We start from the raw sequence: 21256 nt of genomic DNA on the forward strand, positions 1-21256 counted from the left end.
CACGCCCCCGTCCTCTCCGCGCGCATGCGCCGTCCCTTTCTTTTCCAGGTTGGGGGAGGGAGCCGTCCACCTTCGCCAGGCGGGGCGCGTGCGTGGTGGCTTCCCGCCTTCCTTCTTCCCGCCGCGGGGGCGGGCGCCCTGCCTGAGGTGAATCGCGGCCGAGTGGCCCGGCCTGAGGCGCGGCGGCTGCCGGGGAAGGGCTGGTAGGGGTCCTTCGGCGCCCGGGAGGTCGGGGTGGGGTGTGTGTGTGGGGGGGGGGTTCCCGCTGGAGGGATGGCGCGGTTTCCCTCAGCGCCCTGGGCAGCGGAGGTGCGGGTCGCGCTGCCTGTGAGAAACGCGTCCGGGCGGCTGCAGTCTGCCTGGGGGAAGCGGTGCTGGTGTCGCTGTGGGGCGGCTGTCGGGGCGGTCGTGGCCGCAAAGAGGTGGGCGGGGTGGGTGTGGGGGAGGGCAGGGCCGGTTCTCTGCCAGCCTGCCCCGTCGGTACCTGGTGGTGTGAGAGGCTGTGCCTTGAGGCTGGGTTGCTGGTAATGTAGGGAATGCCCGTCGTGTTTGTTAACGTACTGTGAGGGGAGGAGTAAAATCCAACGTTTGAGTTTTTTGTTTGGTGATTGGTTTTTGTTTGTTTGGTTGGTTTTTTTGCAGAGCAGACTAACATACCTCTGGAAGGAGCAAGGATAAAGTGTGTTACTGAAACAGAGGTGCTGTCAAAACCTCACAATTCCGTGTGATCCAGGATCACTGGGTTTGAGTCACGTATTTGATAGTTTAACTGATAAAAGTTTCCCAAAGCGTGATAGGCAATGTATATGAAAGTGATACATTATCTGAGTGGATCTTTTGTTAAATGAAATATAAGGCATATTAAGACTGAAAGCTTTCCCAAATCCCATAGTCAAAACATTCAGTGAATATACTAAGGCCAAAACCAGCCCCCAAGCTTTCTCTTTTATGCCACAGTTAATTCAGCAATTTGCATATAGGGTACAATGAAATACGAGTAGTGTTAAGTCACTAGAAAAAGTTAGAAAAATGAGGGGTCACATGGCTTGACAGTGATCTATTCAAAGAAGGTGGAAAGGCAACTGAGGATAAATTTGAGTAAACTTCACCCATGTTGTTACAGTACTACAGTACATTTTTCTATTGCAAAACAAAAGGTGACACCCTCTGTTCAATTTATGCAAACTACTTTTTCACTGACTTCAGTGGAAATTTTCCATCTGTGAAGATAAGTCAGTGTGGGCCAGCATTATGAAATGGTGAAACTGAAGGAGCCCACCCTTCTACAATGCCTACAGTATTGCACCTGCATCAAGCTCCAGTGGAGTGAAAAGTCTGAAGAATATCATTGTCAGATTTGGGCCTAATTTACAGTAATCTTTGATCTTAAAGCAAGAATTTTAAAAAACCAAGAAATCTAAATTAAACTTGGCCGAACAACTTGATTGTAGAAAATGGAGAGAAAAAAAATGTTTACATTAAAGCAGTAAGAAATAAAAGTTTTCCAATGCTCTATGCAGTGCTCTATTTACTAAATTTTGAGAAGACTGATAAAAGGGAGACTTTACTCACTGAAAACAGAGGTAGAAGCCAAAAATATATGCTTGAAATGCTACTGAATTAGTCTGTTTAATGAGTGGGATAGTCAGAATATCCTACAGTACCTTATGTAATAGGCCATACCATCTTCTTACTGAATTTCCCAGATACTATAATAAAAACACCAAGCGGAGCAGCAGTACTTTCTCACGCAGTTGGGCCTCGTGGGTTTGTCTGCAGTAAAGAATCTTTGGATAGCAGTTGTTTGTACTGTTCTTTCAGACTGACACTGTATTCTTTTCCACCTCAGCAGCTGGCACTTTGTTACAGAGGGAGAATATTTGACAGAAGATTCCCTCTTTTATACAAAAGAAGGAGAAAGGGTTATTTAGGTTCCAGCTGCTCTAGTGTCAGAAGCTGAAGTGGCATAACTTGAAGACAGTCTGAAGTAAAGCTGTAGCTTTAAGAAATGTCAGAAGCTGGCTCGGTGCTTTCCACATTCAGAGACTCTCAACGGGTTGACTTTACACAAGCCCTGTGGATGGGAATGACATCTATTCCATTCGTTCTTTCTTAAAGGCTTCTCAGTACAAGTATCCCTGTTTTCTGCACAGTCACAGATTTTTGATGGCCTTTACATATACCACTTGGGTAATGGGAAAACGTCTACAGAAAAGACTGCATTCTAAAATTTTACCATTATGTACCAGATAGCAAAAGCCTAGCACTCACTTAGTCCTAGGTGATATCGGTATATAAACAGATTAGCACATCGTTCAGTGTAAGGGGTGTTACAGTGACCTCGGATGCTTCTAGCGAGGCTTGAAAATGTGGAATTCATTTGGCTTCAGACGGAGCTATTTTTTAATAAAGATTGGAATTCAGCATTTCAGATATATTGAGTAAAACTCTGTCGCCATCTGTCACAGATGACACAGATCATCACTAATGTTTTAGGGAAAGCAGCCGAGAATCTGAGGCATAAACGGTCATTTCCAGCAAAGAGAAGAGGGCTTGGAGAGGCAGCGTTTTTAAGGCCGGGTGATGCCGTACCGCACGGATGTTCCACCGATGAGCAGTTCTTTACCTCGCAGCGGTTGCCGTGAGTACCCCCAGGGGAAAGCCGTGCCTGCCGGATTCACCCTCGCTGTCGGCGCTCCGCGGTGTGTCACCGGCTTCGGCGGACACAGATCCCGCTCCCGCGCCCTCCTCCCCCCCGCCCGCCATTTCCAGCCCCTCACGCCCGCCGCTGCGCCAAGCCCGCTACGGTAGGACCGACGTCAGGCCTTTGGCAGCCAATCCCCGCGCTCCGAACCTGAGAAGCGGGCGGGGGCGAAGGCGGCTCCCGCCCGCCTTCGTTGTACGGCCGCCCTCGCCTTCGATGCTTTTAGTCCCTCTGCCCGCGCCGTAGGGGGCAGCCCGGGCGCCTGCAGCCCCGCGTGTCGGCCGGCCGGTCGCCTGCCTGCCTGCCTGCCTGCCTGCCTGCAACCCGCCGCCGTCGTCATGGATTACCGGGCGGTGGCGATGAGCCAGGCCGTGCCCGGGCAGTTTGACGATGCGGAGTGCTCCGACGGGTAGGAGGCGGCGAGGGGACGGGGGCGGGGGGGAGCCGGGCCGGGCCGGGCCGGGCCTCTCGCGGCGCCCTGTGCCGGCGTGAGGTGAGGCCGGGCCCGGGGCGGTTGCCGAGCGGCGGTTCGGGTACGTCCGTCCCCAGGGGCGGCCGGCTTACAGCGGCGAGCGGTGAGGGGAGCAGTCCTGCAGCGGGGAAGCAGGCCCGGCTGGGGGGTGCCCCCTGAACACTGCGGGGGAGGGCAGACCCGCCTGCAGACTCGGGGTGGGGGAGGCAGTTTCACCTTGGCGTCATCTGATCGTGTCCGGACGGGCGAAAAAACACGGTGAGCCGCTGAGGACAGCGAATCGCTTCGATTCGTTCTGGGATGAAAGCGCGTTTTCTGTTGGGCTGAAAGCCTGGAGCTTTTTGTATTTAGTGGGGAGCGAGTAAGGAATGGGCTCGTGTTACGGGTTCAGGCCATTCGCTTTCCAGTTTGTGATTCATTTAATTAAATGTCAGATGCTGGCGGACAGTCTGCTTTGGGACATAGTTGTTCTAGCAGGTACTATGGACAGTAAGACATGAGTAAGTCAAGAGGATTCGCTTCTCCTACAAACTCCTTCTTAGATCTAACTTTTTTTTTGCATAGGTCGTGCTGGTGCCCTGAGTTACCAGCAAGTTGGCTGTCTGCCTCAGTGAGATTTTGTGGGATACCTTGTCAGATGGAAATCTGCTGTGGTAGCAACCGTCTCTGGTGAAGGAGCCGGCTGGCCTGATCTGGTGTGTTTATCTGGTGTGGAGTCAGAGGGATCCAAAGATGTGTAACTGCAGAATAAGTTAGAAGGCAGCACTGAGCTGGTGAAGAAAATTTAAACGTAGTCCATCCTTTAAAGGCAGTGACACCCTCATATATGCTTGCTTAGAGACAGGTGAAGTGAGAAACCTTTCATGGAGAGCTAACCTTGTGAAATCATTTGTTCAGATAAGCGTATCAAAGTTTTGATGACTGCAACAATCATTTGTAGTTATATAAACATCTGCATTTGTTTGAAGTGAATTTACAGAAGACACAGAAACAGCTAAAGAAGGCGAGGTCACCGAGAACTGCCAGTCATGCATGTGTGAAGAAGTTAACACTGAGGAAGGAGATGATGATGATGACGACAACGATGATGACGGGGAAGATGAGGACTGGGACTGGGATGATGAGGTGGGAAGACTCATGAAGCGCCACAATGCTGCTGGTGGATGCAATCCACAGGTATGTTGAAGGCTATTTTGTGGGCATCAAGGGTGTCCAAGAGCAAATGGGGCTAACCCGAAGGCTTGGTTCTTTATTAGTATTATGTTGAGCATAAATGCAAATGGAAATTTTTACTTGAGAGAATCCCCTTCCTTTGAGTCTGTTCCTCTGCCATGCCATGTGTGTATGTACGTTGTAGCCAGGGCTCCGCTTGAGTTCCTTGTCTCAAACCTTATCACTGGATTCTCTTTGTCACTGCAGTTTTCTTTCTGTTCCTTACCTTTCTCAACTTTTCTTTCTTTGCCCACCCCAATCTCTACTGATGTTGCTTACTTTTTTGTATTTGTCCTCTTGTGTTTTTGAGCATCTTCCCCATAATTTCTGTCTGATTTTAAGACCATACCTGCTTGTCACACCCAGAGTGAAACAGGTTGTGTTTTGGACTAGTGGTGAAGGAGGCAAAAGCAAGCATAGGAGATGGAGGGAGGTGCTAGAAATGAATTAATTTAGAGTGTATGCTGTTGGCATAGAAACTGGCATTGTGCAGAATGAAAAGCACACGTGATGTGAGAACTAGCATCCTTCTTACCTTCAGCTTGTACACTGGAGGTTCAAAACTTCTTTTTTTCTTATTGATACCAACATAACAGAATAGTTGAGATTAGAGAGGTGCTGATCATGGCATGTCATGTCTGACTCGCAGCACTTGTCTTGGGTAATTTATTCTTGCCTTTAGTTAGAGGTTTATGCTGTCCAGCGTTGGTGAAATCATGTTCAGATACTAATTGTGTTTGGAGAAGACTACCTGTAAGAAAAGACAGCATCTTGGAAAGTTTTCTCTGTTTGTTAACCTTCTCATTTTTCTCCTTGTTTCTGTCTGCTATGTCACTTCCTTTTACAGATAGAAAAAGTGTTAATATGAGAGACTTGCAGCTCAATTAGAGACTAAAAATAACCCAGAATTGAGGCACTTTTTGGAATTTTAAGGGATATGTCACCTGTATTTTCTTTTATCAAATTAAGTAAAATCTGATTTTAATCTGTATCCATTTCCTCACCCTTTCTGGTTTTCTTTTTTATAGTTCTAGGCATAGGCATTTGAGCTAACTTTTCCAATGGGCTGTTTAGAGAAGGTAACTTATATTGACAAATCCTTTGTTTCAGGCAAATAGACAGACCCCTAGTTGCTATTCAGCAAAAATGTCTACCCCTACAGACAAGGCTTTAAGGAAATTTGAACATAAAATTAATTTAGGTGAGTATAATTGCATTGTCTTCTTTTATGAAAACAGATACCATTCTGTGACATTCTTGGACTAATTCTGCTTACTTTAAGCCAGAACTCACTGGAATGGCAATTAACCATTTCCAGACAGATTAAAAAATGGCATTTGCATACTTGGAAGTTGCCTTTAGTCTCCATTAACCAGCTCTCATACCCCTTTCAATCCCCCTTTAGAGCCACAGGGCTGTTTTGTTTGGTTTTTTTGGTTTGGGTTTTTTTTTTTTCCTTCCCTTTGACTTCTCCAGAGCACATAAAGCTGAAGTATTTCTTCCCTAGCTTCTCTGTAGGAGCAAGCTGTTTGGCTGGAGGGAGAGTATCAACTCTCTGTTTTGATGATGTTGGTCATTCTCAAAGCTGCTACCACAGCTAATTTTTCTAGGCTATTGCAGTCCCCTGTAGTATTAGGGTGGTACCTTATGCAACAGTTATCTCACAGGGGTAGAGTTTCTGTGATAAGCAAAGGGGCTGCTGTCCTAGCTGATGTAGTTTGATGTTTACCATGTCATGGAGATAGCTGCTCAGCTCAGCCTGTTAGGGCTTAGATGTAGCTGTGATTGTGGCCTTTTCACAGGGTAGTAAACAGAGGTTGTGTTTTTCTTTATAACAAAGTGGTTCTAAAATGAAGGTTTAGAAGAATGGTGTTGGTATATGTAGCCAAATACAGCAGCTTTTATACATTTAGCAATTAATCAACACCATTTTAAATACATCATGGGCAAAGAATCCTGGAGGTTGTTGCTTATTCTGTTCAGAAAAATGGCATTTGATTGTGAAAAGAGAAGGGTGGACAAATTTAATGGTGAGATGTTATCCAAAAGGCATTACTTCTGGATGGCATTATATCTCCAAGTCTGTGGGACTGTCTCACTCATCTGTGTTTTTACCTTATAGTAACCACTTTGAAAAGTACACGGAGGGGAGAGCTAGGTTAACTCTGGTATGTAGCTAAGCTTCTGTGCTTGCTACAGAGAGCTCTGCTTGTGTTTTAATATTGTGTTGTGGCATATCGGCTGGTGGCAGAATTGCAGGGGCAGTTCCAAACATAGGAAACTTCTTGGAGTTTGGGTTTTTTTTTTATTTCTTCTTATGTGTTTTTCAGATAAGTTAAATTTTGATGACTCTGTTATAAACAGAGTCACAGAAAAGTCTAGACAGAAGGAAGCAGACATGTGAGTATTACTCATGGTTCTATTTTCATTTAAATAATTTGAACCCAGAAGAGTAGTTCTTATTTTCTAGTGTGATCCTGAGTCTTGAATAAATTTATTAAGAAAACCAAAATTTGTAGGTAGTCCGCATGCAATTTTCCTTTTGGTCTTAAACTTCTTGGTTTCCAGATCAGTTGCCTAAATCATTCCAAAGTTTTGGTTCTTATGTCACTGCTCTTGGTAGCACATCTGATTGTATTGGTGTAGTAAGACAGAAGTGATAGGTGTCATTCCACTAGAAAAGACTATTTTATCTGATACTTTTTTTCTAAACAGAGGTCCTTAAGCATTTGGGCTAAAAAGGTATTGGAAGCCTTTTGAAGGTTCCTCCTGATGATTTGGTGAGGGAAAAGTACTTCTTCATTAAATTTTTTTAAAGCCTGGAGCTTATAGCCTTAAGTTGTTAAGACATATACTGTTTTCTCCTGAATGAGCATAATTCAGTGGAGGCAAGAATATATCTATAAAAGTGAAGGGCGCTGATGTTTATGGGCTTCTTTTTAAATTTTTTTTTTTTAACCCTGCCTCCAGGGGAAACCTTTGCTTTTGTATGAACTGAAAGTCGTACTTCTTGGGGCTGTCATCTTATATTTGATACAGAATGTTGTGTTTTACTCTGTCAAAGTACTGAGTCTATATGTGGGATTGTATAATTTTATTTTCACTTCTGCTAGGTACCGAGTCAAAGACAAGTCAGACAGAGCAACAGTGGAACAGGTAAGTCCTTAATTCATCAAATTTCTCTTTTGACCAGAACAAATAATGTAGAATTTTGGAATCAGTGATAAAATGGATACTGTAGGAACAGAGTTTTGCCTTGGAATTCTGTTTCTCTTGTTATCCTGAAGAGACATGTTGTTTCTTTATGTTTCTTTCCTGTATGAAGGTTGTACTTGCTTCCATAAACATTTTGAAGCTTATTTTTGTGCTTAGCATTGTGATTTGATCATATATGCAATGCAGAATTCCATCTTAAGTTTTTATGAAATTCCAAAGTACAATAAAAATGTGCTGGGTTTGCTTTTTACTTTTTTTCTTTAGCAAGACTGAACTATTACTGGCCCAATGCCACATAGCTGCTCTATTTCAGTTATGACAGCTGTATCTCAAGAGAAACCTTATTTTAACACATTTAATGCAACAGTGGGCGGGAAATCATTCTCTTTTATCTCTTCTAGAGCTAGCTCAAGGACATATGCTTAGCTTAAAAAAAAAAAAGTAATAATGTTGAAAGAAAAATTGAAATATTGTTTTAGAATCATGGCAAAATTCTGAGTGGTTGCTGTTTGGATTATTGTTTGATCCTTAAGAATGGTCTGATGCTGTGGGTCCCTTAGTATAGTACTAAGACTGGACTGTATTACTAGGTTTTGTCCTCTTCAGAGACAGCAATTCTGCTGACTTTTCTGTATTAAATTTGAGGTGTTGGATCCAAGGACCCGAATGATTTTGTTCAAGATGCTAACTAGAGGTGTCATATCAGAAATCAATGGCTGCATCAGCACAGGGAAAGAAGTAAGTTTTCTTACAAGTGACATAATAGTCTTTTTCTCAGCAAGCTAGGTGGAAGCTTATGGTGCTCAGAAGATGTATTGGAATACCTGGTTTTAGTACTACTTTTTTGTGTGTGTGTTGCTTGATTGGTAGGAAGTTATCTTAAAATGCAATTTATGTTAAAGGAAACAAGTTTGCCCAAGTATGAAAGATTTCTCAGAATATTTAAATGTTATCTTAAATTTGTGGATCCTGTTAATTGTATGTTACAACTGAAATTTTTGGAAAGGGTATGTGTACACACAGTATTAAACAGTGCCTGAAAAAACTTACAAACCCAGGTAATTCTTTCTTCATGCAAGACTCTCTTGTGTGCAGATCAGACTGGCTCTACATGACAGCAGACAGGGGAGTAACTAAATGGTGTAACAAAATTCTGTTTAAAATACTATTAAACCTTCATTATTTTTACAAAACTAGCACGTTTGTGTGCTGTTATTATCAAGTAATATTGCAGATAATTAAAACCAGACCACAGATTTCCGAATGAATTAATAAATCAGTTTTAGAATGCCTAATCCCTTTGCTGATCTGGTTTTCTTCCAAGTCCTTGGATGCTGATTAAAGGCATACTTCTGCCCTGTGTAGAGGTGTCAATGTGAGGTATTTGGGCCATGCTTTAGGGCCTAAATAGTGCACAGGCTCATATTAATCCTTCACACAAGGGCTTGTTTTAGTCTCCAAAATGTGGATAAGGGAGAGTTCTCTTGTGCATTGTTGTTTTTGTCCTATATGCGTTGTCACACCCCTACCCAGTCTTAGGTACTTCCTGTAAGCTGCCTCTGGTAGAAAAAGAGATTGCCCTTGTGTGCAGTCTCACTCAGCTGGGTACCACATAGGGGCTGGGGTGAGAAAGCTTATCAGATCTTTTCCAGGATGTCAGAAAGCAAAGAAGAGAGGTTATGTTGGTTTAAAGAGTTTTTCTTTAATATTATTTCTTCCCTTCATAATCCGATAGGCTAATGTATATCATGCCAGTACTGCGAATGGAGAGAACAGAGCAATAAAGATTTACAAAACCTCTATTCTGATGTTTAAAGATCGGGATAAGTATGTGAGTGGTGAATTCAGGTGAGTTTGACTTCTGCCTGGTTTTACTGGGGAGGAGGTGTTGTTTGAAAGGTGGTAAAATCACCAGTGCTAATACTGTATTGGTTGGCTAAGAGTCGCCGTTGTCTTGTTTCTTTATTTAAAGATTTCGTCATGGATATTGCAAAGGCAACCCAAGAAAAATGGTGAAGACATGGGCTGAAAAAGAAATGAGGAATTTAATAAGGTGATTCTTCCAGTTTTTATTTCAGCATGGAAAAGTAACTGAAACTTTAAGTTTATAGGAGGTATTCTCCTATTGCTAGACTGTGGCTATCACTACCTTTTAGGGTCTCTGGAATATTCAGGAAAGTGTCTTAAGCTTCTCTGTGGGAGGAAAAAGAAAGGGGAGGGAGGAATAAAGATATTCTTTTGTCTTGCTGCTCATGCTCTAAGCTCTTCGATGTCTGAACTCTCTGACATGACTGAAAAGCGAGGAAAAGCTAGAAATAGCTGCTGCTGAGTAACAGCACACTGTGTGATACAGGTTAATCTAGGATTAACCTGAACTGTGTAAAGATTCTTTGTCTGACACAGGAATGCTTAGAGAAGGGTCAGAGCCAGAATGGTTGCGGCTTTTTGTATTCATTTCCTAGTTGTTCTTCACAAGTGAGAGTTTCCTGAATAGAGGAGCTCTTGTTGTGTACTATGTTTAAAGCAACAGAGCTCCTATAGGCACTAGTGCAATGCAAATAGTAGAGTTTGGTTTTATTTTTTTGTGGCTTTGTTGCTATGTTACAGGTTGAATACAGCCCAGATACCTTGCCCAGAGCCAATTATGCTAAGAAGTCACGTGCTTGTCATGGGCTTTATTGGTAAAGGTGATAGGTAAGTATCCTTAGAAAATCAAATTTATTTTTTTTTGATTAGTAGCTTTCCACAAAGGTTTATTAAAACAAACAATCCAACCCTCTGAATTTACCTTCTGTTGCTTTAGGCCTGTAAAATTAATATTTTACTCTTACGTGTGTGTGTGACCTGTAGAATACCCAGACATGTGCCAGCTATTACTGCAGACAATCTGCATGATTCTGAAGCCTCAGCTGTGTGCAAAATGAATTTGTAAAGTGGCTTAACCAGAGATTAAGGCTGGAAAAGCCTGCTAATAATACATGAAGATAGCTCATCGTTTTGTAGTACAACCATTAATGTAGCATGGTCCAAGTTAGCTCACGTTGGAAACAAAGCTTCAGTATCTTTGGCAACCATATACCAAGCTTTGCTGCCCTTCATGCTGGCTCTGTGCACTTAGCTGCTCATGCTGACTTGCTTGACAGACTTAGTGAGCAGAAGGATCAGGTACAGCGATTAAAGCATTTGCAGCTGGTATGAAGAAGGCAAAAATATTCACTTTCTGGTTTTTGTGTTGTGATTTCAAGGCCTGCTCCTTTGCTGAAGAATGCTCAGTTATCTGACTCCAAGGTCCGGGAGCTGTACCTGCAAATCATCCAGTACATGAGAAGAATGTATCAAGATGCCAGGCTTGTTCACGCAGATCTCAGTGAATTTAATATGCTGTATGTTTTTAAACTTTGCTCTGAATTGTGACATCTAAAATGTATGCATTGGCAACCTCTGTGTGAGAGTACTAATGTACCTTTAAGGGAGGGTGGTGTCCTTTTCGTGACTGGGTTTTGTAACTTATGTAATTATGTAGCTTTTAACCCAGATCTGAGCTTTCTCTGTTTTAAAGAAAAAAACCACAAAACAAAACCAAACAAAGTAAAAACCAACCAAACAAAAACAACACAATAAAACCCCAAACAAAAACCCCTCACAAACAAACAAAAAAAACCCCTCAACTAGAGAAAAAATTAGTAAGGTATATTTTATTTTCTTCCCCCACCCATAACTCTGCTTTTTGTGTTCACAAGAAGGCTATTTCTTTAAAGTTTAATAATACAGCTTGTGTAGAGGAGGGAAAGGATTGACCCAGAAAAGCCACTCTGGCCCTAATATGCGAGGTGTACACTACAGAAATACGTTAAGATTGTTTGCTGATTCTTAAGTTTGAAGCACACTTTGTTGCCCGCCCCTCAGTATCTCCCATATAACAGTGGTGGAGTTAGTGCAGCTCTGTATGGTGGTTTTGCAGGTACCACAGCGGGGATGTATACATCATTGATGTGTCTCAGGCAGTGGAGCATGACCACCCGCATGCGCTGGAGTTCCTGCGAAAGGATTGTGCCAACGTTAATGGTGAGTGGGCTGCACTTACAACTCTTGTTCTGATAGCTGGTTTATTTAGGAAGGTGAACTATGTTAACCTATGTTCTTTCAGGTATAACTGTCTGTAGAAGCTGTCAATCTTCAGTTAAAATGCTCCTTCTCCTGGGTTCTGATGGCTTCCTTGGGGAGCAGTGTACTGTACCGAGTTCAGAAAAGTGTACTCTATTTTGCTAGAAATCATCTGGCCGAAATGAGTCACCTGGCCGAATCTCAGATTTATGATAGATCTGAGACCAGTCCCAGCTTGATTAAAGAGCAGTCCCAGTCTGCAGCAGCGCCCACCGCAGTCTTAACTTCACTTACTTAAAGGACTGCATGGGCATAGTGATCTGTTTCATTCTGTAAGTGGAATCCACATCTGGAATTCCTCAGCTGGCAAAAAGTTACCACGTGTTATGAAGTTCCCTGCATTTATTTGTCCAGGTCAGCTGAGAGGATTGAGGCATAGAGTAATTTATTAGAGGTGTTATCACTTGTCGTAGTGCTTTGATAAACAAGGTACCTTTATGGTATTTTTTTTTGAAAATTTCATCCTCATGTGTGAGTATGCATGTTGTGTAACAGACACACATCTCCTGGTAGGCTGTGTTTCTCTCTGTGGACAAGAAATCTGTCACTGCAGGCTGCTTTTCTCAGCCCTTTCTTTTCAGATTGGCTTTTTTCTAATTTTACAGAGACTCTTGAAAGTCTGTGGAAGAACTGTGTGCATTTAGATGCTATGTGTTTGTTGATGCCCAGTATGCTAGTTTTAGTTCCTTTTCCATTCATGGATTTCTAATAACTCCCTTCCAGCTCTGATACTTGCACCTTTGCTCTTTTTTCATGTCTTTTGGCTTGCTCTCCCTAGATATTTTAGTGCCTCAGTGAGCTGCAGTGGTTTTGTTGTGGTTTGTTTGTTTGTTTTCTGTCACTGCAACTTTCTCTGTGTAGTCCTCCCACAGAGACAGCCCTAGCTGTGAGCATTGCAAGGCTTGGGGTTCCATGGGCACAGAGAGCTGCCTCCAAATGAAATCTTTTTGTTCTTTCTATGATTAATTTCTCATGGTGAGAGATCTTCTGAGAACTTTAGTAGGAAACGCTTATTAAGCAGTCCTCAATGTCTTTTGCTGCTGTTTTGCAGTACAGAAGTGTAGCCTCCGAATTTGGTTACACGTGATTCAAGAAACCAGTTCTGAGTGTAGTACTTAGTAGTTCTTAGCCTCTACTCCATTAAGTCTGGCTCCTGCTGAAATTGATTTGGCTTTTATATTTAACCAGTTATTCTCCTTTCAGTATTTGTTGCATCTGGAATATAAGCAGTTTTATTTCAGGTGTCCAAGAGTCATCTGATAACTAAACCCAATATGATGCAGTACATGCTGCTGAAACTTTCCCAAGTCCTCAGGGCCATTGGCTTGCTGTAACTGTCACTTTAACATCACAGCTGCATGTGTTACACATAATTACTTATGGTTTTTGTCTCTGTTCTTGTTTCCTGGTAGACTTCTTCCAGAAGCACAATGTTGCAGTGATGACTGTGAGGGAGCTGTTTGAGTTTATTACTGATCCTTCTATCACAAGTGAGAACATTGATGACTATCTGTCAAAGGTAAGACCTCATGGTCTTATTGCTTATGTAGGAAGACTTGAATAATAAAATCAGATCTAGTTCAAGCTCCTTCATCTCACTTACTCTACATCCTGCTTTTGAAGGAAGCTGGTATCTGTCATTATGTTATGCTATGTTGTGCTTCAAAAGTGCATACAGGTCTTCTCCATTTATACCATTATAGGATGACAACACTTTTGTTCTATTTTTTCTTAAAAAGTCTAATAATGAAAACTCAAATGTCTGTTTCAGGTGCTACTAAAATCAGGATCCTTTAAAATAGTTCTGTGGTTTTTGACAAGGAGAAGCTCTGCAGAAATATAACCATGCTTATATAGAGAATGGGGTTAAGCATGCAGATTTGGGCAGGGTAGGCTGAGGGAGGAAGGGAATGACTTGAGGCAGTGTTACTCCAAGGTACGTGGTCTTGCTAGCCAAATGTAGCAGCTGGCAGAACACACTGATTCTAGGAGGAGGTAAACTTACTCAGTGCCGCTAGCCGCACCCCTGAATTTCATCTCTAGCTGCCAGTCCTCTGCTCCCAGTTAGATGTTTCTTTGAAAAGGGAGGGGGAGGAAAAAAAAAAGGGGGTTAAGTTAACGCAAGAGAAATGGGGCCGCATATGCCATGATCTCTAGAGTGGAGATCTGATGTGTCATTCCTGGTCAAGACCACCTGAGTATGGTCCAAATACAAGTACAGCATGGGGATTTCCAAATGTTGTGTACTTTCTGTCATATTGGAGGTTGAATGAGACAAGAGCTGCTGCTACATGTTTCCCCTTACTTGTGCTCCTCTGACTTGCTCAATGTGCATGAGAACAGCCAGGTTCCAGGACTGAGCTCTGCTTGCTGTATTCTCCTTGCACTGTTATGTCCTGTAGTCATGCTGGGCCTGCCATAATTTGGTCTGGGAGGAGCAGCAAGCATGTTTTCCCTCTATTAATAAAGCAGATCTGCAGTTCTAAGTGTGCTTTGCAGAAATGTTGGTTACCATTAGGTGTCGCTCAAGGCGTTGCCATAGGGAAAGCAGGAGTATTTGAGTGACAGTGTGGAGTACAGGGAGAAACACAGATGGGAATGGTTAGTTGGATTAAGTGATGTGATGTGAAGAGTGATAACTTTGTATTGTTTTATATTTCTTTAGGCAATGGAAATAGCATCGAAACGAACAGAGGAGGAAAGATCCAGTCAAGATAAAGTGGATGAGGAAGTAAGCGAGGATTTTTGTTCCTGCTATGAAATTAAAATTAACCTTGCCTCTTCTAAACAATGAAAAATGTTCTGTTTTACTTGGCAAAATGCACAGTTGATAAGCAAAACATTGTTTGTGATAATGAGATGTCTTGAACGAGTTGAGATGTGAAGTATTAAGGGACACCATGTGTAAAAGCTGACAGTGATAAGGTGTTAGAAGGCAAATACTCTACTTCCTAAACCAATACGTTTGCTTGTAGCTACATCCCTTGATGTATCTTCCAGTTCAGGTACAGTTAACAAAAAAACTGAGTGGAGAGATCTGATTATGCCAATGTTTTTGGACCAGTGATACAGAAGTAGGATATTTGGATACATGCATTAACCAAATTGCCTGTCTAGCTCCAGTCCTAGTCTAATTCAGTTCTTCCACGTACTGTTTCTCTCCCTTGCTTTTACATTAAGTGAAACCATCTCAAGTCCATTACAGAAAACTGCTAACGTTCTGGAAAGGCTTGATGTAAAGATGAAACAATTCCTATCTTAGTCTTATCTATCAGTTCCAGAAGAGTTTAAAAGAAAACCAAACAAAAACTGAAAAAAACCCGAAACCAAAACACCAACTCTGTGTTGAGCAGAATTTGTATCAGTGAGAACCTATTTGTACTGGTTCACATGGTGTTTATCTTTGGAGTCAATACTACTTGATTTATTAAAGATTTTTCTTTTTCTCTTGGAGCTCTGCTGGTTTTACTGACTGCTTCTGGCTCAAGTGTGGCCAAGGAAAGATGTTTTTTGGGGGTTGGGGGGGGTGTGTGTGTTACCTACAATATCCTCAGCATACAACTTCTGAACTATAGCGTCAGATGCTAGTGTTTCTTTGCAAGCCCATCTTTTGCAAACCAATTATTCCTTTGCTTATATAAAGGTACTGACCTATAAGAGAGATGGTTTAGTAGCATCTAAGTTCAGTTTATTTCTCTTAGGCTTCTCATGTGACCACAGCTAGTTTGTGTCACTTCCTTCACAAAAGAGTAGCGCTGATTAAGGGCCAGCGCTGTGGAGGTGGGAGCCTCTGCTCTTTGCACAGCACTTAGTCTAGCAGTTATGATCATGAAGTGTACTGAATTTGTACTGGGATTGAACCGATACCATGAAAAAGAGAAGCAGAATACTTCTTTTTGATCTAGTAGTGACTTAAGGTTGCTGGAGAACTGATTCAAAAAGACTGCATGACAAATTTTAGGTATGTTGTTGATACTGCAGTTAGGTTTACTGTACTATACTGCTGCAGGAACCTTTTTTGAGTTGGACTGTAGGTTGAAGCAGGTATTATTATATAAAGAGATTAAGTTCTAACAGCACTTTTTAACAGAGTTGCCTCCTGAAGGCATTGTAAACATCACAATAAAAACATCAGAGAAAATCCTTAGATTATAAAACCTTAGGACTCAAATAGGTCAAGAGGAAGTTGGAAGGATTGGAAAAGTTTACAAGTGGCCTGGTGGTAGTCATGCTAAGGACGGAGCATTGTTAGTCATGATCTATCAATAATGTGTAGGTTGCATGTTAATTCTGCTCCTGCAAAAAAAAAAAGAATATGCTGCAGTTCAAATGGTCGTGGATGACTGCTGTGTTCATTTTTAGTTTCTCTGAGCCGTGAAATCCTTTATGATTATTCTCTTAAGGATGCATAATTAGGAAGGAAGAACATAATGAAACTATATGTAAATTAGTAAATCTGTGTTTACTTTCACTCTGCCAGGTGTTTAAGAAGGCTTACATACCTCGAACTTTGAATGAAGTTAAAAACTATGAGAGAGATGTGGATATAATGATGAAATTGAAAGAAGAGGATATGGCATTGAATGTTCAGCAAGATAATGTGAGTAGACATGCTGAGGCACTGCAAAAAAGAGGGAGGGAATATGAATTCTTGCTAGAAACTGATAGCAACAAACAAAACCAGAAGCCTTGTTACCAAGGCATGGAGTACCAAATCTAGTGTCATACTTTAAAATCGTCTGGTTAGTACTAATGCTAATGTTGTGGGGTTTTTCCTGTTTGTTGGGGGTTTTTGTTGTGGTTTTTTTTTTTTTAAGATAATAATTTTCTCTTGGCATGAAGATGTAAGTCTCATATTTTGATAATGTAATTTTGTTTCTCTTTCCCTGGGTATAGATTCTCTACCAGACTGTGACAGGACTGAAGAAGGATTTGTCTGGTGTTCAGAAGGTGAGAGGGTCTCTGAAATCCTTCAATTTAGTCGTTTTCAGAAAAGCTCTTATAAGGAGTACAGAAAATGCCTTGTCTTGCAGCTGACACCATGCAAGAAGCTTCTTGTCTGCGGAGTGGCCGTTTATGTCTGGGATGGGTCTGGCATGACAGTGTGTCTGCACACCACATGAATTGCTTCTCTGCATGGTGGCTGATGCTGGGTTGCTTGAGAATGAAATGATAATCCTTGCTATGGCCATGATCTCTAAAATTTAGGTGGAGAGGAGGGAAGATGTTTTCCAATTATGGAAAATGTAATTGATTTAAATTGTAGCATGACTACAAGTTTTGTTACGTTCAGAGTAGCTTTGCTGTAATTATTGTTTAAAGAACAACCCTGCAGTATAAGGCATAAGATATTATGTCTTACTATATTTGAAGTACTTGACAATGACACTTCTGTAAAGTATGTTGGATAAGAATTTGAGTACAGATCAGTCTGTCGCAATACAATTCAAGGCGGAAGCCTTATGTGGATTTCCCCTCCTTCCTTTGTAAATGTTATCTAGCAGTGGTGTAGACTCTGTTTTAAAATGGAAATATAAATATGGATGGGATCAGGCTGTGGAACAGTCTTCAGGCTTAAGAATAAGCGAGTTTCCCAGTGTAGATATTTGTATTTGCAATAAAGCCTACATACAGTGCCCCTAAGGTAGAGTTAGGTACGATCCAAATATAATTAAAAATTGGCTTCCACGTAAATTAGCAAATTGCTGCTTAACTTACGGAAATTAGTTTGGGAGTGCCAATACAGCTGTGCTGTGAGCCCTGACCTAAAAGATTCTGTGGTGCACATTCTAGATTCCTCGTTCTTAGTTTGGATTAATCTACTTTTCATTCTTTTTCTTGAGAGTCAGTGATGGCTGTAGTAAAGGAGATGGCAGAAGCTCGCTCAAGGTTTTCTTTGCAGTAGATTGTTTTGGTTTATATATATATGTGTGTGTGTGTGTGTGTGTATTGTCATTAGGCTTCTTTGTTTTGGTTTGATATAATTCTCTCTTGATATATCTTGCAGATTCCTGCACTTCTTGAAAAGAAGGCAGATGAGTCAGAAACGGACTCTGATGATGATGATGGCAGCTCAGGGGACTCCGATTTGGGCTGTAAAGAATCTGTACATCCCAAAGATAAACCTGCTGAAGTTAGCATGGACAAAAAGGTCAGCTGGCCAGGAATTGTTTATTTTTCCCACCTCTGCCTATGTGACAGGAAAAAAATCCAAACTTAGTTCTGAGTGGTTCTTGCTGCTTCTTGTCTGAAACAAGCTATGGACTTTTCCTGTTGTGGAGAATGAGAGCAGAGAAAGTGAATGTCATTATGGATGCTTTATGAATTGTGTTTTTATGTAGAGGAACATGTGACATAGCTCTCTGTAGCCAAGACAAAGCTAGAAGAGGGATCTCTGCAGGGAGTTCTAAGGCTATGCAAAGCAGGAATTTAGTGGAGCCTGGGCAGCTTTTCAGTGCCTCTGGCTACTCTTCTAGGCTTTGTTGTTCAGGTTTGTGGTCATGGTCCCTGATTAACCTCCTTTTGCCAAGGGAACTGAGACCACTCGATCTATAGAACTGGAGACTTGGTGACAGTGTTTGTACCACAGTGGCTTTTGCAGCACCATTAGTACAGACTGGCTAGCTTCGCTGTGGGCAAGAGATGTAACACAGTCATGCAAAGGGATTATGGTTTGCGTTTGGTTGGGGTTTTTTTAAGGTTTCATTTTCCAAACTGCAGAACAAGTATGCTCTGTTTAGGTGAGGCTGTTCTGCAGAGTATCACCCATGGGCGAGAGCCTTTTGGCAGCCTTTTAGGTGCTGTGCAAAAGAAGGATGAAACTTCCTGGGCTTAAGGAGTTCAAGATTTGGGGGTTTGCTTGTTAGGCTTTTCTTCCTAGAAAAGGTAAGATAATATATTCCCTATCTGTCAAATAAAAATGTGCTCTTCTAGATACTTCCTGCTGATCTAGAGCTGCTGCCTTTCAGATGTGAAGCAGGGAAGTCTTGGTCACTTCTCATCCTTATGGATAGGTTTTCATTTGGACTTCTTTTTGTGTGAATAAGATGAGATTTTTGGTAACCTATGTGTTCAGCTGTAGGTTGAACAACTGATTAGCAGCAATTAGTTCCACCCCTCACCCCATTACGCTGACTTTGCATTTTTCATTTGAGTGTAGTCTCTTCACTGTCTGGCACAAATAATAGTGTGTTGCAGTAGCATAGCACCCTTGCCAATCCTGGTGATGATCAGCTTGCTCTGAGTTACCAGCAGTTACTGGATCAGTATTTTTCCATGACATATAGAAACACATACTATAGTAGCCCCGAGGGTAGCAGAAAACCTAGATCAGGTATCCTGTTGTAATCTTAGGTGTAAATAGCATGAGTTAAGAGTGCCTCTTGTTCCCTTTCTTCAAATGTTGCATGAAACTCAGGTTTTAACTAGTCTGAATTTTGCCTTGTCATTACCAGTGTGGAGCTCTTAGCTCCACCCCCAACCTATACTTCTTTTTCCTTTCCCCTCACCATTCCTATTGATGGTTTTTTTCCTTTGTTATTTCTTCCTCTTGATAACCTCATTTTTATGTGGTGCATTAATTAACTTGTTAATGGAACAATTGATTGACCTGCTCAAAATCTCTCATTCCTTCTGGCTTTAAATGAATGGTCTTTGGTTCTTTATAGGAAAGGAAAAAGATGGTTAAAGAAGCCCAGAGAGAGAAGAGAAAAACCAAAATCCCAAAGCATGTGAAGAAGCGGAAAGAAAAGACTGCAAAAATGAAGAAAGGCAAATAGAATCAGCTTTGGCTTGGGGAAAGGGATGGTTTGTTGTGTGTTATTTAGTCACCATCTTTTTTTTTTTTTTTTTTTTAATTAAAATCCTTTATTTATATACATACACTATTAACTGTGCGGGTGGCTTTGTTAATAACACAGTGTAATTGAACAGAGTATATGCCATGGGTTTCTCAATAGGAAAGAATGTGCATGTTAAAATCCTTTACCTGTGCAGGTTTAACCTGTTGTTAAATTTGCATTGATTTGTTCCTGGGGTCTTACTCCCCTGCCTCACACTGCATACAAGCTAGTTTGGTTTGTTCCAGAGCAGTGATTTGATTCAAACAGATTCTCAGAGGAGGGGAAATGGTGATTCAAAGGCCCATGCCTTCTTCACAGTATGGAAGCAAATTGAGCTAGGTGTCCTCTGCAGACTGTCACAGTCTACCCATGGAAAACTCTGCAGGCATTGTGCCTTTGCTGCCTTCCTGTGCTTGCATCACCTTTAATATTTTATTACTGAAAGCTGAGTTTTTGGTTTGGGAAGCAGCTGTCCTTATTGCCCAGTGCCCTTTTGAAGCAATCGGGCAGGCATACCCAAACAGACCAAAGCGTGATTTTTTTGTAATTTTTATTTTTGCTTGGATTCCAACACAGGGCAGTGTTGCTCTTAAAAGTATTATGAACCAGGGATTTTGTAAGCTGGTCAAATGAGTATTTGCCATCAAGATTAATCACGTGTGTTTGAATTCAAGACTGTGTAAAAGCTTGTGGCAGGACCTCTCTGTGGTATGGCTCAGCATTACCAATCCATGTTGTGCCAAGGTGCCCCAGCTCTTTATTAGGGAGAAGTTGACCGACCTCTGCTCACAAGTGACCCAGTTGGGCTAGGGCAAAGGCACCGTACTGAAGACAGACCAACCTCTCTCTTGGCAGCTGCTTTGGCCACTGAGGCTGACAAGTCTTGGGAGAGGTGTCTGCCTCCTGCTGCAGCACATCAGCTGTGTTTTCCCACTGCCTGCCATTTCAGAACTCCCTGTGCCAGCACAGAGAAAGGTTCTGATTCCAGTAAATGTCTTTGATATATTCTACTACATTAGGGGTGGAGTTGATGCCCTGGGGATTTATGCTTACAGGACATATATCGTCTGATGACAGAGGACAGCTTTTATCCATCAATGGATATCCAGCAATGGTGGGTTGGCCAGGGGCAGGGTGAAGCTTTCTTCTCTGCTCCTCACCTCCCACACCCAAAAGCGAGATGATGTTGGCTAATTGCACGTGTGGTTGCACTCCTCAGTTTGACCTTCACAAACTCTTTGGTGCCTTTGACTAGAAATCTGGTAAGAGGGGAACTGGTCAATGCTTCCAGATCTCTCTCTCTGTGCTCCCGTTCTCCCTACCCATATAGGGATTGACAGCACTCTCACGTACAGTATGCATTTAAGTGTAGACAATATTGCTGGAGCATATTGGGAAGCATATTCCTCAGCAAGTGGGGATGTTTGTTGGGAGACTGAGATGAAATATCTGCATTTTGGAAAATGGCATTACATCAGGTGTAAGAAAGGGGGCAGCCTCTAACTTGGTAGTGAAGGAAGGAGGAGGTGCAAGGCCTGCATCCAGAGGTGAGTGGCTACTGTTGATGGACATTTGTCTTAACACCAAGGGCTGAGGTGCTGGCAGATGTACGGACACAATATTTCCTGCTTTTCCTTGCTGTCGTGG

General features: G+C 42.1%; 1 protein-coding gene across 8 annotated transcripts; it reads left to right on the plus strand.

The window, feature by feature from the left end:
• Positions 1-63: 63 nt before the first annotated feature.
• RIOK1 (RIO kinase 1) lies at positions 64-19637 on the plus strand. Of its 8 annotated transcripts, none has more exons than XM_049823907.1 (18): positions 64-147; positions 643-3113; positions 4145-4352; positions 5499-5589; positions 6719-6788; positions 7502-7544; positions 8250-8342; positions 9340-9452; positions 9577-9657; positions 10212-10298; positions 10850-10987; positions 11566-11669; positions 13181-13287; positions 14434-14499; positions 16249-16368; positions 16665-16718; positions 17776-17919; positions 19436-19637. In XM_049823907.1, the coding sequence occupies exons 2-18, from the start codon at positions 3043-3045 to the stop codon at positions 19544-19546; spliced, it is 1701 nt and encodes a 566-aa protein (XP_049679864.1). In that variant the 5' UTR covers positions 64-147; positions 643-3042; the 3' UTR covers positions 19547-19637. The 8 variants fall into 8 exon arrangements, with proteins under 8 accessions (XP_049679864.1, XP_049679863.1, XP_049679865.1 ...); XM_049823906.1 differs by having other exon boundaries at positions 70-203; XM_049823908.1 differs by having other exon boundaries at positions 70-203; positions 648-3113.
• The last annotated feature ends 1619 nt before the right edge of the window (positions 19638-21256 follow it).

Source organism: Accipiter gentilis, chromosome 20, assembly GCF_929443795.1.
Source record: "Accipiter gentilis chromosome 20, bAccGen1.1, whole genome shotgun sequence".
In the NCBI taxonomy this organism is placed as follows: Eukaryota; Metazoa; Chordata; class Aves; order Accipitriformes; family Accipitridae; genus Astur; species Astur gentilis.